Source organism: Struthio camelus, chromosome 9 (assembly GCF_040807025.1).
Source record: "Struthio camelus isolate bStrCam1 chromosome 9, bStrCam1.hap1, whole genome shotgun sequence".
NCBI classification, from domain to species: domain Eukaryota; kingdom Metazoa; phylum Chordata; class Aves; order Struthioniformes; family Struthionidae; genus Struthio; species Struthio camelus.
The window spans coordinates 7,913,770-7,928,520 of NC_090950.1; the positions used below are offsets into that span (position 1 = coordinate 7,913,770).

The window sequence follows — 14,751 nt, forward strand, 5'->3', positions numbered from 1 at the left end:
GGCAACTGTAGCTGTGATTTGACACGCTGTGAAACACCATGAGCTGTAAAGGTAGGACGTTTGGGAGCGGGGGCGCAGCGAGCCCCTCGGGGGCCGCCGGCAGGCAGCCGCCTCGGGGCAAAGCCGTGCAGCGCCGCTGCGCCTCTCTTGCGCGCTTTTACTACCCGGGGCTCTCAGTCACGCCGGGCCTCACTTGGCGTGCTTTTATTATTATTATTTTCTTTTCTTCTCCTAACCACGCGCCTTTCAGTTCCTACTTTTGTGTCAAAATCTGCCTTCCCCCAGTTGTACTGCTTACTGGCCAATATAGCGGGGCCGCGCCAGTACCTCCGGCGCCTCAGGGGGAGCAGGACGGCGGAGCCTTTCCGCCCCCTTTCTCTGCGCCTCGCCCCGCCCCGCCGCCGCTCTCCGCCTGCGCGGCTCCCGCCCCTCGCGCTGACGGGCAGCGAGGGCCGGGGCCTGCGCTCATGGCGGCGGCTGGCGGCGGGCGCTGAGCGGCGCGCGGCGGGGAGCGGGGCGGCGGCGGCCGCCTCAGCGGAGCGCGGGTGAGCGGCGGCGGCGGCGGCGGGAGGGCGGGGGGGAGGGGGGGAGGAGCGCGCGGGGCGGCGGCGGCGGCGGCGCTTTGTGCGCGCGCGCGTGCGCGCCGGGCGGGTTGGGCGTGGGGGGAGGGGAACAATGCCGGCCGCGCACGTGGGCAGCGGGCGCGCGCGCGTACTGCCGCGCCCCGGCCAACGGCCCTAACGGCCGCCCCGGAGCCGCGGCCGCGCCGAGCGCCCGGCCTGAAGGGAGGGTGCCCTGGGGGGAGCCGCGAGCGCCTGCGGAGGCTCGGGCCGGGGTTGGCCGTGCGCCCCGGCGGCGGGAGCAGCGAGCCGCCGCGGAGGTGAGGAGGGCGTCGTGGGCCGCGGCCTCCCGAGTCCGCCCTGCGGCGGCGGCCGCCGTCGGCTGCGCCCGCGCCCCGGCCCGGCGCGGGGCGGTTGGCGTGCGAGGCGTCTTGCGTGGGCCACCCCTTGCCGAGGCGTGTCGGTGGCCGGCGGGACGCGTGAGCGCGGGTGGGCGACCCCCCTCCTCCCCCCTCCTCCCCCCCCCCCCCGGGCCGGGGCAGCTGTCGGGGAGAGGGGGCTCGGCCGGGCGTGGGGACGTTGTCCCGCGCGGTTCCCCCGCGGTCTAGCTGGGAGGTCACGCTTGTACGTGACCCGTGTGCTGGCGCAGCTTCGCCGGCGAGCCCCCCGCCTGTCCCGGGTAGCGTGGTGTGTTTGTGTCGCTGTGTGTGCGCGTCCCGGCTCGTTCGGGCCGTCAGCGCGCTGACTCTGACCAAGCGCTGCGTGCTGGAGGTGATGGTGCCGCCCCTGAGAAAACACCCCCGATGTACTGAAATTGGTGAGCCAAGCAAGTCTGGACATCCTCTTAAGATCCGCGTGCAGGCATCGCTGAGGATGGGGAACAGGCTGTTGTGACTTTTGCGTCAATGGACGGTGGCTAAATTGGAAGAGAAGTTGCTAATACCAACACCTGCCTTGGCGGTCTTCTCCGGTCGTACGTGCTAACCTTGCATAAAGAAACGTGCCTGCCAGGAGAGGGGCGAGGTGTGTTTGCAGAGCGGCTGTTCAGCGACAGTGAAGGTCACTTCATTTTTCTGCCTTGCCGCTCCATCTTCGCAATACCTTTCCCCACACAGGTTGTGGTGGGCTATGGAGACCAAAGATCGGGAGGCAGTGTAAACTTGTGGACTGTACATAGCGGGACTAGCTCTGAGCTTTGCAGCTGTGGATGGATCTCTAGCAGCTGGGGAAGGAGGTGTTCCAGGAGGTGTTCCCGAGGTCCAAGGCAGGCCTTCTCGCTGTGACTCCTGTCATTTCAGGAGAAAGTTTGAACTCTGTCCGGAGAGTTGCTGTGGGTAATGTCACTGCTTTTATTTTTCCTCTCGGTGCAGTAGTTGAGAGAACATGTCTGGGATCAAGAGAGTGATCGCGGAGAAGGACCCCGACTATGAGGAGATCGCAGTCACACATCCCAATAAGCGTCACAAAGCAGCTGAACAGTCAGGTAGGAACCGTCTGAGTTGCGATACTGTCATGTGTGGAATTAGAAGTGCCACGGATTCAGCAGATTCTGTGCATTTTTCTACAAACAGTTCAGAAAAGGACTTGGACGGGAGCTAAAAGGACAAAGGGCAAGGAAGCTAGCGATATCTCTGTATAGCAAAATGACGGTGTGATTGTCATAGGTGGAGCCATTCATACCTGCTAGCTGAACTGAGCTTCAGTAATGACAGCAGTAAAGCATGTGGTCGCAGACTTCAGCGCATGATAGCAACTAGAGCACAAGCCATCTGGGAGTGCCTGACCGTGTACTTTGGTTCTTGTTGCTTGCTGAAGTATTTGCAGCTGTATCTTCCCAGCTGTTTTCTGTGCTGGGTTATGCTCCTACCTCTGCATTTATTTTGCAGTTGAAACCTGCCCGTAGAAAGACTGGCAGTTAGCTTACGTTTGAGGGATGCAGCAGCTGGTAGCAGTACAGTTTGGGAGAAGAGAACCCCCTGACCCTGGGGCTAGGCTGGCTCTAGGAAAAAGCAAGACAAACAATTGCAAGAGAAAGCAGATAAAATGAAACGAAGTAATGTAGAAGGGATAAGTTAGCGAGAAGGATGGGGCTTTTAAGGGTGCAAAGGAGGAGGAGTAGCTACCTGACTGAAGGAAAGATGGACAAAGAAGCTGTGGCTGGATGAGCAGGTATGCATTTGCCACTGTCAGAAGTGCTTTGGGAACCATCCTGTTGGCTGTGTGCCTAGGTCAGGTTCGAATCTTCTCTGGGCAAGTGAGACTAGAGTCTCTTGCCCCTGGGACAGGGAGTGGGCTGAGTGATATTTGGCATAGCACAGCCAGTGGGAGAGAATCGTGAGGGGAGGAGCTGAAGAAAAGGGAGATGAGAAAAATGGAGCCTGCTGCAGGATCTGAGCAAGATCCAGGAATAGAGCAGGGTGTTGGAGCTGCCAGTTGGAGAGGGACAGATAATGGTTTCACAGGTGGTGTTCTGGAGGACAGTGTACAGCTGGGCGAGTCTGAGGAGACTGAACTTCAGTTTGAATATGCTGCTGGGCAGGTCTTGTCTGCCAGGTTAAGGTCAATTAAGGGCGCTGACGGCAGAGCCCTGTTGGAGCTAGCTATGGCAAAACAGCGTTAGCGCTCCCAGCTGTCTGCCCTGCCTGTCTGCCAGAAGTTGCCACCCTCTGTGGTGTTGAATCCAAGTGACTGCAGACAGATTTTTATCCTGCTTCTGAAGCAACTCCTCAGAAGATCTTAATAGGTAGCAGGCCAAGTCTCAGGGCTCTTGGAGAGCTGTCCTTCCCAAAGTGAACTTCTTGCTGAGGTGATTCTTCCATATTGAGTTCTTCTTCTCGTGGAAGATCTCCAGTTTTCAATACAAGAATTCCGTAAGTATGCAAATTTCACTGACCAAGTCTTAATTGGGGACTGTGGTTGATACTAAATTGGGAAAAATAGGAAAATACAGTGTTCTTAAAAGCCTGTATAATACAACCACAAATCCTAACTTCCCTTAAGTGTCCTAGTGCTGGTATTGTGTGGCGTTGGCCTTGGGAAGAGTTGTCTCCGTCTGAACTGCACAGTTCCTACCTTAATCTCCTTAGGTTTCTTTTAAGTGTAGCATTGCACATGAATTTCCTGGGCATGGTGTTCATGATTTGGGGATAATTATATCCCTCTGCTTTTTATTTTTGCATTACTCCTACAAACCCAACCATAATTCCATTTTAACATAGGCTTGGAGTATTTCTGGTCCTAGAATATATATGGACATCTGTAAGTAAATAAATAAATAAAGGTATTTAGGATACACCTATTGCAAATGCAAACGTAAGCTGCGTTGCTCCCATTTTAGGTAACTATGGGCAGACAGTAAAATTCTGTGTGCTAGCTGCAACATACCAGCAAAGTTTTGACAGACTTTGGTTCCTTCACCCTTTCTCCTGTGATATTAGAAACCTCTTCAAACAGATATATACCTTTTAGTCAAACAAGTGCTTCCTCTGGAGCACAAAACAAAGTCTCTTCATCTTTTGCCTTCTACTCTGTTTAGAAGCAACGTACAGTTTTTCCAGGGAACCCAAACCGCTTCTTTGCGCTGCTCTGTTTTGGGGTGGTTGTGCTCCTGACACACGCTGGAGAACTGTTTCTAGGCTTTCTTCTGGAAGTAGCTCTTCTGCTTTTCGAAGTTCCTGCTTCGTACTTGTTGAAAACTGAGATGTCAGTTGAATCTCCCTGATATAATGGACACGGCTCAAAGAAGGGGGCGTTTAAAACCTATATGAGGTGTAGAACAAAAATAATTATTCTTTCTCTGTTAATACCTGTTGTAGAAAAAAACAATATGATGCTGATTCAGTTCTTAAAAGTCTAATTTACAGTAAGGAATGCAAACAATTTGAAATATTAAACTGCATGTTTTCTACCAAAGTCAGTAAACCCCTACGGCATGCATAGAAGTTTTTACCTACCCTGCTGGAAGAGGTTTCTGTAAGAGGTGGAGGACCAGCTTTTGACAACGTCAGAAGTTTCCTTTGTGGTTAATGGATGGTTTGCAGGCTCTCCAGAGCAGGCTGTGCTTTGCGCCAGTGCTGAGCGTACAAAGTATTAGTTTGAGTTATTGTTACTACATGATGTGGTTTAAATTTCCTGGATGTAGACTGATCCAAAGGGGGCAGAAAAATGTGAGTAGTACGCCAGTGTACCTCTGCACAATTGCAGTGGTAACTGCACTTGGCAGTAGCATGTTTGAGTTTTCTTTTTTCTGTTTACGGCTTTACTGAGACAAAAGCAAGCAAACTGGCCCCGTTCTTTCCATCTTCTGATGTGTTTGTCATCTCTGACCGAAAAAGGAAAATTAATACCCCTCCACATAAGTCAGCTTTTAAAGATACATGTGTTTTTTGTTAAGACAAATTACTTTCTTCTGTAGAAAAATGATCCTTACAGCTTTTTTTTTTTTGTTGTGCTGAACTTATTATCCCATCACTTTTCACTCCTTAATGACTTCTGATTTTGTTTTTTTGAAGTGGAGCCTCAAAAACAGAAATACAAATACTTCCTTCTTTATTTTCCATGTGTGGCCTTATACAGCTCGAGATGTTGCTGTGCAGAAGATTGAGACAATCATAAAAGAACAGTTTGCCGTTGAAATGAAGAATAAAGAACATGAAATTGAAGTTATAGATCAGGTATAAAGATCTTGTTCTTTGAAATAGATAAAAGTCCTGATGGATCAGGAAGTTTTGGGGATTGCTGCGGTAGTTGTCTGTTATTAAATGCTCTCTCTTCTTTTCATAGCGCCTGATTGAAGCAAGAAGGATGATGGATAAGCTGCGTGCCTGCATTGTGGCAAACTATTACGCTTCTGCTGGTCTCCTTAAAGCTGGAGAGGTAACAATTGTTTTTGGAACAATAAGACTTCAGGAAAAATTTGCAAGGAAAGACTGTATAGTTCATTGACTGTTTGATGTTTCATTTTGAGCTACAGTTTCTGAAACATTGGAATCTGAACTGCAGACAAGGTGGGGTAGTGTCGGGGGTGGGAAGGGTGTCCTGCGTGTCACTAACCGGGCCTCAGGCTCTCAGCAGAGCGAATCTTCATTGAACAGTTGAGAAGTACTTCAGCAGCCCTTGGTTCTCTTTTCTGAAATGGTCTGCCCTTTTTCATCAGCTCTTACATGAGAGCACCTTGCCTCACACACGCTTCACAATTCATGGTTGCAAAGCCCTGTAGAGTTCCTGTTTAGCAGGTGCAGGGTGGAGGCAAATGGATTTAGGACTTGTGCAGAAAGGAATGCAGGCTCTCAAGAGTACCGGTCAGTACCATGAAACCATCCTCCCTTTACTCAGGCAGCCATTCTGGTTGTGGTTTGATGAACAGGCTGATAGCATCAGTAAAGCAGGAGGTAAATCCAGGAGATTTCAGAAGGGGATAATAATGTGGAAACTACCGGTTAAACACTGGTTTTGAGCACCATGACCTTAATGACCTGCTAATTGTGTAGTATTCATGAGTCATACTGAGGTTGAGAGCAGACTCGTGACTGCCTTGTAGTTCACTACCAGTTTAATTGTTTTCCTTATCGTCGTTTGAATTCAGGGCAGTTTATCTGATTTCCACTAATAATATGAGCTGATTTTTGAAAACTGTAGATGTGTGCTGAAAATCCAGGTTTCACTCTGCTACCTAGAGAATTTCCCCCCTAAGGAAGGGCTCACATTGTTATTCCTATTTTTACTGTGATTTCCAGAGTACTTTAAAAAATCCAACTTGTGCTTTGCCTCGCTGAAATCCAGTTGAGCAACTGAAGCTGAGAAAGAAAGTGGTAGTATTGGGAGGCTTGGAGAGCCCTCCTCCCCACCCCTTTGATTTTTGTGTAGGCGGCTGAAGAATTTGAGTGAGATTCTGATGTTTTTTAAGTACTTTTATCCAATGTCATCATGTGTCAGCAAGAGTTTGTACTGTCCTGTGTTCTTTACTTGTTCTGCCATGTAGGGTGTTTGTTTTTCCCTTGCTGAGTTTCACACCTTCCGGAAACAATAACTTTTTTTGAAGTACTCGCAAAACTTACTGGTATGGCGTTGCTTTGCTTTGTTTTTTCTGTAGTTTTCATGAGTTTATGGCTGATGCAGCTGTACCTTTGATTGGATACTAAACTGCTTCTTAAAAATCATGATTTGCATGCAGGCTAAATCAGATCTCTTTTTAGTTTGGAATTGATACTGGTTTTGATATTCTTTGTTGTCTGTTTTTAATGCGTGGTTAATGTCTTTGTTTCTGTTGGCGGTAAATGATTGTTTTCTTTCTACTGCTGTTAGAATGTGAGTCTTCTGCAGTTAAATTCATTATACTTGTTATATAAATGCCTGTGAGCTTCTAGGAAGATGTTTTGCAAATTCCTAATCTGTTCTGATGTAAATATAAACAATTATTTAATCTAATGTTGGCTTTTGAGCCTTATAATTAGGTATGATTATGATTTTTTTTCTTCCTTACAGATTAGTGGGCAACGTGCTGGTCAGTTTATTTGACTAGAGAAAAACAAAATGGAATCTTGATTTTTTTTTTTTTCCTTCTTGGATATTTTGAAAAGGCCTGAAAGAAGCTGAGGGAAAAATTCTCTTAGGGATTTTTTGTTTTAAAGTTGAGATTTTTGTTTTCCATGAAGTTTGTATGAATGCCTGGAAAACTGGTAGGAATTCTGTTCTGCAGATATCAAAATCAAAGTTCAGGATTTAGGTTTCAGAACTGTTTTAAGTGCTTTTGAGCAGGGAGAGTTGGCAATTGTTTAGATCACACGCCTAACAGACATTTGGAAAGAAAACTCCCTAATAAACCTTTAAAGCCCAAGAGGGGACGGTGTTCAACTCCACTGCTGCTCTGACCTCTTGAGGGCAACTCATCCTGCACCACAGTGGTGCTGGTGTCTGCCTCCGTGCCACCCCCTCCACCCTTTCAGCAGAATTTTGGTTACATAATGATGGGACCAGAGACCTGACGTGGATTAAAAATAAGACTGCAAAGGAAAACAATTCGAACCAGATCAATTTCTTGATTCGTTTCTCCTTGTGCTCACCCTCAAAATAATTTTACTAGCCTGGCTGACCTGGGTAGTTCAGACAGGGAAGAAGGAAGCCTCTTTCAGCTGGTCCTGCCAGCGAGAGAAACATCAGTGGAGCTATGATGTGAGGCTCTGGCTGCAGGAGCTGGAGTGAGCCTGTCTAACAGCCCTCTCCTGCTAAAAGAGGGTTGTTTCTGTTCACTTAGTTGATTCATCATCAAAGCAGGGTGTCCTGGAGGAGGTGGCACTGGTGGCTGGGAGGAGAAATGGTGATGGGACACTTGCTTTGATGAGTGATGGGTGTTTTCCTTGCTACTTCAGACATTAAAAGCAAAAACAGGAAAAAATCTATTAGGCCTTTGCTAGAGTAATGAAAAAAATCTATTAGGCCTTTGTTACAGTAATGGAAAAAAAAAAAAAGAGATTTAAGCACATTTCCCCCTCCCCCCCACAGTCTTTGCAGGCCAGCTATAAAGGGAGGTTTAAAAGGATCTAAGATTAGCTCTAATATGTCTGGTTTGAGGCAAGTTTGCAAGCATGCCAAAGCATGTTATTCTTCATCCTCTGTTAAGTTTTTGTGAGCGGACAGGATACTCATACTTGAGGCTTGCCTCATAGGCATTCACAAGAGCACCAATCACAGTATCAAAAGGAAACAGTCTAATGTATTTACATACCCCTCTTGCCTGCAAGAATCAGGCAGCTGTGACCTTTCTGGGTATGATAAGAGACTGTAGATGCCTGCCAAGGAAGGGAAGCTATTATTTGCAGTGGGACGTTATGGGTGTCCGACTAGGTTGCAGCCCTCCTGTCCAAAGCGGGTAGGTTTCGAGGATCCAAAGGTTTGCAGAAAAGGATTAAAATTGGGGTCCTGTTTCTGTAGGACGGTTACAAGCTTTTATCTTCTGTGGCATATGTTTTTCCTGCAAGGTAGCTGATTAAATACTTCCTCTTCCTTTGGGCATTGACTTTTTTCTCTTCTGGCAGAGCCTCGTTTTATCTGGGCTAAAGGAAAAATAATTACTGGATTTGCCTGGCCTCTCTGTTGCAGGGGGCGAGGTCATGTGATGCGGCGATTCTTAATCACCCTTCAATCAAGAAGTTCTTGGAATCACCCTCCAGATCATCCTCCCCTGCTAACCAGGGATCAGACACGCCATCTGCCAACCACTCTGAAAGTGACTCACTCTCTCAGCACAATGACTTTCTCCTGGACAAGGACAACGGCAACCTGGATGCAGACGAGAGGCTGACAAATAGCCTGGATCAGAGACAGAGCAGAAATACTGGCCGGGTAAAGTAAAATTCGAGTAGTGGTCAAGCTGTTGGAAGTGCACGCTCTGTCTGGACTTGGTGCTGGCACCAGGAGCTCTTCATGTTTTCACCCATCTTGTTGAAGATCTGTTTCTTACCCTCCCCAACAGCTTGTTCCCAGTCCTTCAGCCTGGCTTTGCCGTGAGGCTAGTTGAAGCGTGTGTGACTTGGGTTAGCTACTCTTAATTTAGTCTTACCCAGCAGAGAAGTCAATCAGGCAGTAGTGACAGCGTTCGTGTTAGCACAGCTGATCTGCTGTTCTCTTGGGTGGTAGCCTCTGGGGAAGGAGGTGTTCCACAACTCGAGCAAAAGGTTTTGCTGTGCAGATTGAAGTCAGGTCGGGAGGGGTAGAGCCTAGAGAGAAGAGCAAGATGTGTCATTCTCAGCGGTGTTGTTAAGAAACCGGTGAGGCCCCATTGAATAATGCTGCTGGCTGGCGCTGGGCACGCGTGGCAGCTGCATTGCTTAGAATGGCTGAAGCCGTTGGAGTTCAGAGTTTGACTTGCTCAGCACCCTGTGGAGAAAACATAGCGACACTGGTGGATTAGCTCATCCTGGGAGCGTGAACTGGTAGAGCCTGGGTGTGTAATTTCAGTTGGCGTTGCTCATGGTGGCACTGCTCACTGTTATGCTAATATCACTGTTTGTTTAACTGAACCAGACTGATCAGTTTAAAAATACCTTATTTCCTTGTTCCCCCATGCTTTTTCCTGTGTAATTTTTGATCTGCATCCTTTCTCTCTATGGCTCACCACGGAGCTATAGAAATCATTTGACAACTGCAGCTAAGAATCTGCACAAAAACAAGCCCAGCTGCTGAAAAAATCTTTCTCAAGCTGAGGCCTCAGTACAACATGGATAAATCATAGCCCACATCTCCCGAAACAGTGAGCTTGAACTTTCCCTTACTCTCATCTGTCTTGCTCTAGAAAACAGAAAAGAGCCAGTTCCTTATTCATAGTTGCAATTAGACAACTGAAGAGAAGCTTCTCTGAGGAGAAGTAGCTTTCTCCTGCAGAGAAACTGCTGCTTCCTAGGCATCCCGTCTAGCTCTGCTCCCTCACCGCCCCTCTGTGTCTGTACCAGCTGCCTCACTTGTCAGCACTAGTTAGCTTGGCTAGGGAGGCTCTCACGGACTCTTAAGTGAAATGCTGCTGAATGGATGAGGTTTACTCTCTGAAACCCCATTTTCCCTTCAGTCGCATTCAGTTCCCAGGCCTGCCAGAGGAATACAGCCTGTAATCTAAGGCAGAGATGGGTATATCTCATTGCATATAACTACATTGTGCATTTTAAAAAGCTACAGTGATACGTGGCCGTAGTGATGATTCTCCATCAAACGAGCAATGTGCCTCCCTTGATAATAGGGCTGCAGTTTGCAGACACCTGCCTAGGATCCATAGCAGAAGGCAGGTATGCAGTATGTACTGTGGACCCGCCTGGATCGTAAAAGCACTGATCAGTGTAACTTGTTTCTGCGCTAGGGGCTTTGATGGCACAGTTGTATTGCTTGGGTCTGGCATGTTGTTATAGCTTTGGCCAGCACAGCCTACGCCTCGGCAATGGCTGAGGGAGTGATGAGGAACAGAAGCCATCCCAGTCTCCTGTGGCTGTCCTTGCTCCTGTTTGGGGCATCATTGACTTACCAGAGGAGGCAACAGTGATTCCTAGTGAATTCGCTGCTTCCCACACTGACCCTAGTCTAACAGGTGCTCAGTGGAGTATGCTGCAGCAAGTTGCAGCACCAGCTCTGCTGTTCATGGGAGGATATAGTCCCTTATTCTCTGGACAGTCCTTTGGCCAAGAGAATCTCAGAAAAGTCTCTTGTTACAATGCAAATGACAGTGCAGCCTACAGTGGTGGTGTGGGAGACCATGTCATCATTTTGCCAGCAAGTCTTGGCCACGACTTAATAGATGAAATTGTGTTACAGGGTTGATTAGGCTGGTTTTATTATGCCCGACAATTGCAGTGGATTTGTAAACTTATCTAGATAGGTCAGTGACCGGATACGGCTGACTTCTATGCTAGTTTGGTTGAAGGTGAATTCCTTTCCCAGGCCCGGCCTTGATTCTTAGTAGTGAAGCAACATTGGAGGCCCTCAAAGTAGCAGAGGTTGGGAAAGGGAAGGATTTTCAGAAGCAACTCGTGGGATGCTTGTTTTTGGTTTTGGTTAGTGACCCATTTGATGCCACTCTAGTGGTGCTTGATTTTTCAGATACTGCATTGCCAGTGCTTCTGAAACCCAAGCTGGAGTCATGGCTCAGATCCATGGCGTGTTGCATAACCTACAGTGAGCTTTGCCGTGTGGTGTACACTTGACTAGGCAGCATGTTACACCTGAGTTACTTAGATGTGCCTAGTTAGCAATTTAAATGTATTTCCTAGAGATGGTTTGTTGTTGGTCTTTCAGGTAACTGTGCAGGTTTACTTTTTTAACAATGCCTTACTTTTCTAGTGCCAAACAAAATAATGTTTAAGAGGAATGTTTGGTTTTTTGTTCGCTTTTTTTTTTTTTCTTCCCCTACCCTCAGGACAGTTCGGGTGTTTCAAGCTCTCAAAAACCAGGACAACGAAATGCCGGACTATCAAATGATGAGACTTCACGGCTTTATGTGAAGAAAACAATTGTGGTCGGCAACGTTTCCAAGTTAGTATCCAAAGTCTTAGTGATGAGCCTTCATTCCAGGATCAAATGGAATAAGAGGGTAAAATTAGGAGACAATTAAAAATTGTTAAGTTGTCACAGTATGAGGACTTGCCTTTGAATAGTGGCTGTACCCGAGGTTGCCCTCCTTGACTGTCGGCAAGAGTGTTGGGGGAGGACTAGGTGTTTGAATAGTTGTTATACGTGGAGATTTTAAGATTTGTTTCTTCCAAATTGAGTCTTTCAGCCTTCTCTGACCAATTAAAAAACAAGCTTTCCCATGAAAACTTGGAAAAGCAAATTGCCCTAATGGCTAATTCGGTGTGTCCATATGAACAGTGTTGTTTGTTTAAAAAAAAAAAAAATCCCCAAAATGGAATGAGGAAAATTCTGTGAAAGTCCAGTATAGCATGAAGAAATTGACTACTACGTCAATCTTTTTCTTGCATAGAAAGTAGTGAACGTTGTCTGATGAGACTTAGATGTTAGAATTGCATCTTGAAAATGTACCTAGAACCAGGTATTGTCTATGAAGCTTTTTACAAATTTATAATAAGAATTGCTTTTTTTTGTTTATGGGAGCAGCTACTGATATTGTGCTCTAGAGTGATATGGGTTCTCTATAGCTCCCGAGAAATGGGGAAAGGGATTTGATAGCGATAAAACATCAACATTAAGCCTTTCTAATTCAGAAAGAAGTGTTTAAATAGAGGAATTTCGTATGGCAGTTCTGCACTGAGATACTGAGGAAATGTATTAGAAACATAGAGTAGAAATAAGTTTATGAAATCCAAATTTGTTTTCTGGAGGAGTTTTTTGGAGGGCTTGATGAAATGGCAGACTATGGAATAATGAACAGAGCTGTACAGGGGGCTAGGTGCAGATATGCATTTTATCTTTCCTACTTTTTGCCTAATCTTCCCCATAATACTTGTTGTGATGTTTATCTTTTTGGGATTTCTTTTCGTGTGTGTGTGTGTTAATTTCTCTGCCAGGTACATTCCCCCGGACAAGAGAGAAGAAAATGATCAGTCAACCCATAAATGGATGGTGTATGTCAGAGGCTCTCGGAGAGAACCCAGCATAAATCATTTTGTCAAGAAAGTTTGGTTCTTCCTCCATCCCAGTTACAAACCTAATGACCTGGTAGAAGTGAGGTAATAAGGAATTATTCCAATCATTATTCCAGTCTTTATACTTGCCACACTTAACCGTGCTGAGCTTCTTCAAAAAATCAGCCCCTTCTCCTCCTGTTTTTTTTTTTATTCCGTTCCTTACTTTAACCTCCAACTCGACATGACTTATTCACAAAATAAGAGCCAAAATAAATCAGTTTTTAAGTTTCAGATGTGCCAAACAGTTTTTCCTACTGACAAAAGCTTTTAATTGCATTTTGTGTTATCCAAGTGAGTTTGTGCATCTCCTGTATGCATTAAACTGTCTGCTGTTCAGGTTAGACTTTTGCTGTTAAAACACGTGTTGTCTACCTCCTGGTGGAAAAGAAAGGAGTCGCAGAAAGCTAATTTGCCCATAGTTTTAATGATACATATGTGTTTGGGAAGAAGTTTTATCCCCTTTCCAAGTATTTCTCTCATGCAGTGAGGTCAGTGGTGTTGGCTTCATGCTTCACAGAATTAATTTCCCATGAGTGGGATGGTGTTGGTGCTACAGAAACATGGCAGCCTCTCGGTCCTCTCCCAAAGCCATGTTCAAAACTTGCCCCAGTGAGATCACAGGGTCAGTTCTCTGCTGACTGCTGCAGGGAAACGCCTAGTCGTTCTCGTTCTCCCTTCGTTAGAAGACAGTAGGAGGACACGTTCAAGCTACTTTGTGTCTTCCCAAAGAAATTATTCCCCGAAAGGTGTTCTGCTGCCTGCCTGGAGGAAAGTTGCGTTTGTGATGCCTAGGCGCAAAATGGCAACGTAAATCTGGCAAAATCAAACTGTCCCAAAGGCAGCTCCAGAAAGGCATGTCTGAGATGGGAAGTGTTGGTAAGGGTCACTAAGGATTCTGAGAAGGTGGTGTTGAGGTGGATGAAAACAAGCTCTTATAGTCCTCACGTAACGTACTAAATTACACTTGAATGCTATCTTTTTTTGTGCCTTCTCAATTTCCAGTATCTGTTGTCAGTGCTGTTTGTCTCCTATTTTAATCCCTTCTAGTTAATTGATTTCTTACTGTAGCACAGTCCCAGTCATTTTAATTGACATTCATGTTCTGGACTGAAAATCACCTTTAAACCTCTTGAGTTTTGTTTCTTTGCAAAACCACGTTTGGGATTTACAATTACAACAAACTACAGTTCAAATAAAGTAATGGTAAACGTCAGGGAGAAATATGCCCTGCTCTTTCAGCTTGGAGAATACCTCTAGTTGAGTTGGCTTTTCTTTGTTAGCCGTATGTTGTGTTTTGTGCCTCTGTGATGGTAGATAGGGGATAGCAGAGATCTGAAAGTGCTGCGCTGAAAAGTCACCTCGCAGCAGTGTCCTAGGAACTGACTTGAGTCTTTTCTTCGAAAGTATTCTTTTATTTGGTGTTGAAGCAGCCTTTGTTTTAAGCTGTCAGTTGTTTCTGTTGCTCTCTTACCCAGCGCAGTGTTTTACCATTTTCTTCCCTCTTCCCTTACGCAAGGTGAAAATATGTTTTCAGCTCTCCTGGTCACATGATCAGGCATAGCGTGCTGCCCATGGTGGACAGCAGGACTGACGGTAACTTTAGCTGTCAGGAAAGCAGTCATAGGTTTTCTGAAAAAGAGGTGGTGAAAACTGTACCCCTTTTGCATCCAAAATGTGAATCGCCCTGTGTTTCCAGAGAACCTCCGTTTCACCTGACCAGGAGAGGCTGGGGAGAGTTCCCTGTGAGAGTCCAGATACACTTTAAGGATAGCCAGAACAAGAGGATTGATATCATACACAATTTGAAGGTATTTGAACAGAATGATGGAGAGAAAGACAATTCAATGGGTTCTCCCGCGTGATCTAGAAGAGGCTCTGCTTTTGTGTGTGTTTCTGCCTCCCTCTGTTGTATCTGTGTCCTGCTGCTCTTTTACACGTGAATGGTTGAGATGGAGTATCAAAAGAAGATTCAAGAAAGTCAGTAAGCTTGGCTATGTTGGAGGTCATGCTGCAGCTGAGGAACCCAGCCTCACAAAAGCTGGAGTTGATTCAGCTCAGAGCAGCAACAC

The 14,751-nt window shown here is 46.5% G+C and overlaps 1 protein-coding gene across 5 annotated transcripts in view; it reads left to right on the top strand.

Annotated features, from left to right (window-relative positions):
* Positions 1-428: 428 nt before the first annotated feature.
* YEATS2 (YEATS domain containing 2) overlaps positions 429-14,751 on the top strand; it is a 53,370-nt gene continuing 39,047 nt past the window's right edge. Inside the window, exons 1-8 of one of the 5 annotated variants that reach the window (XM_068954193.1) lie at positions 429-545; positions 1,931-2,043; positions 5,136-5,233; positions 5,343-5,435; positions 8,658-8,900; positions 11,455-11,570; positions 12,563-12,724; positions 14,379-14,490. In XM_068954193.1, the coding sequence (XP_068810294.1) occupies positions 1,944-2,043; positions 5,136-5,233; positions 5,343-5,435; positions 8,658-8,900; positions 11,455-11,570; positions 12,563-12,724; positions 14,379-14,490 (924 nt within the window). In that variant the 5' untranslated portion in view covers positions 429-545; positions 1,931-1,943. Of the gene's footprint in view, positions 546-722; positions 881-1,930; positions 2,044-5,135; positions 5,234-5,342; positions 5,436-8,657; positions 8,901-11,454; positions 11,571-12,562; positions 12,725-14,378; positions 14,491-14,751 lie in introns of those variants that run through there. The other 4 variants (XM_068954197.1, XM_068954195.1, XM_068954194.1 and 1 more) reach the window with 4 other exon arrangements.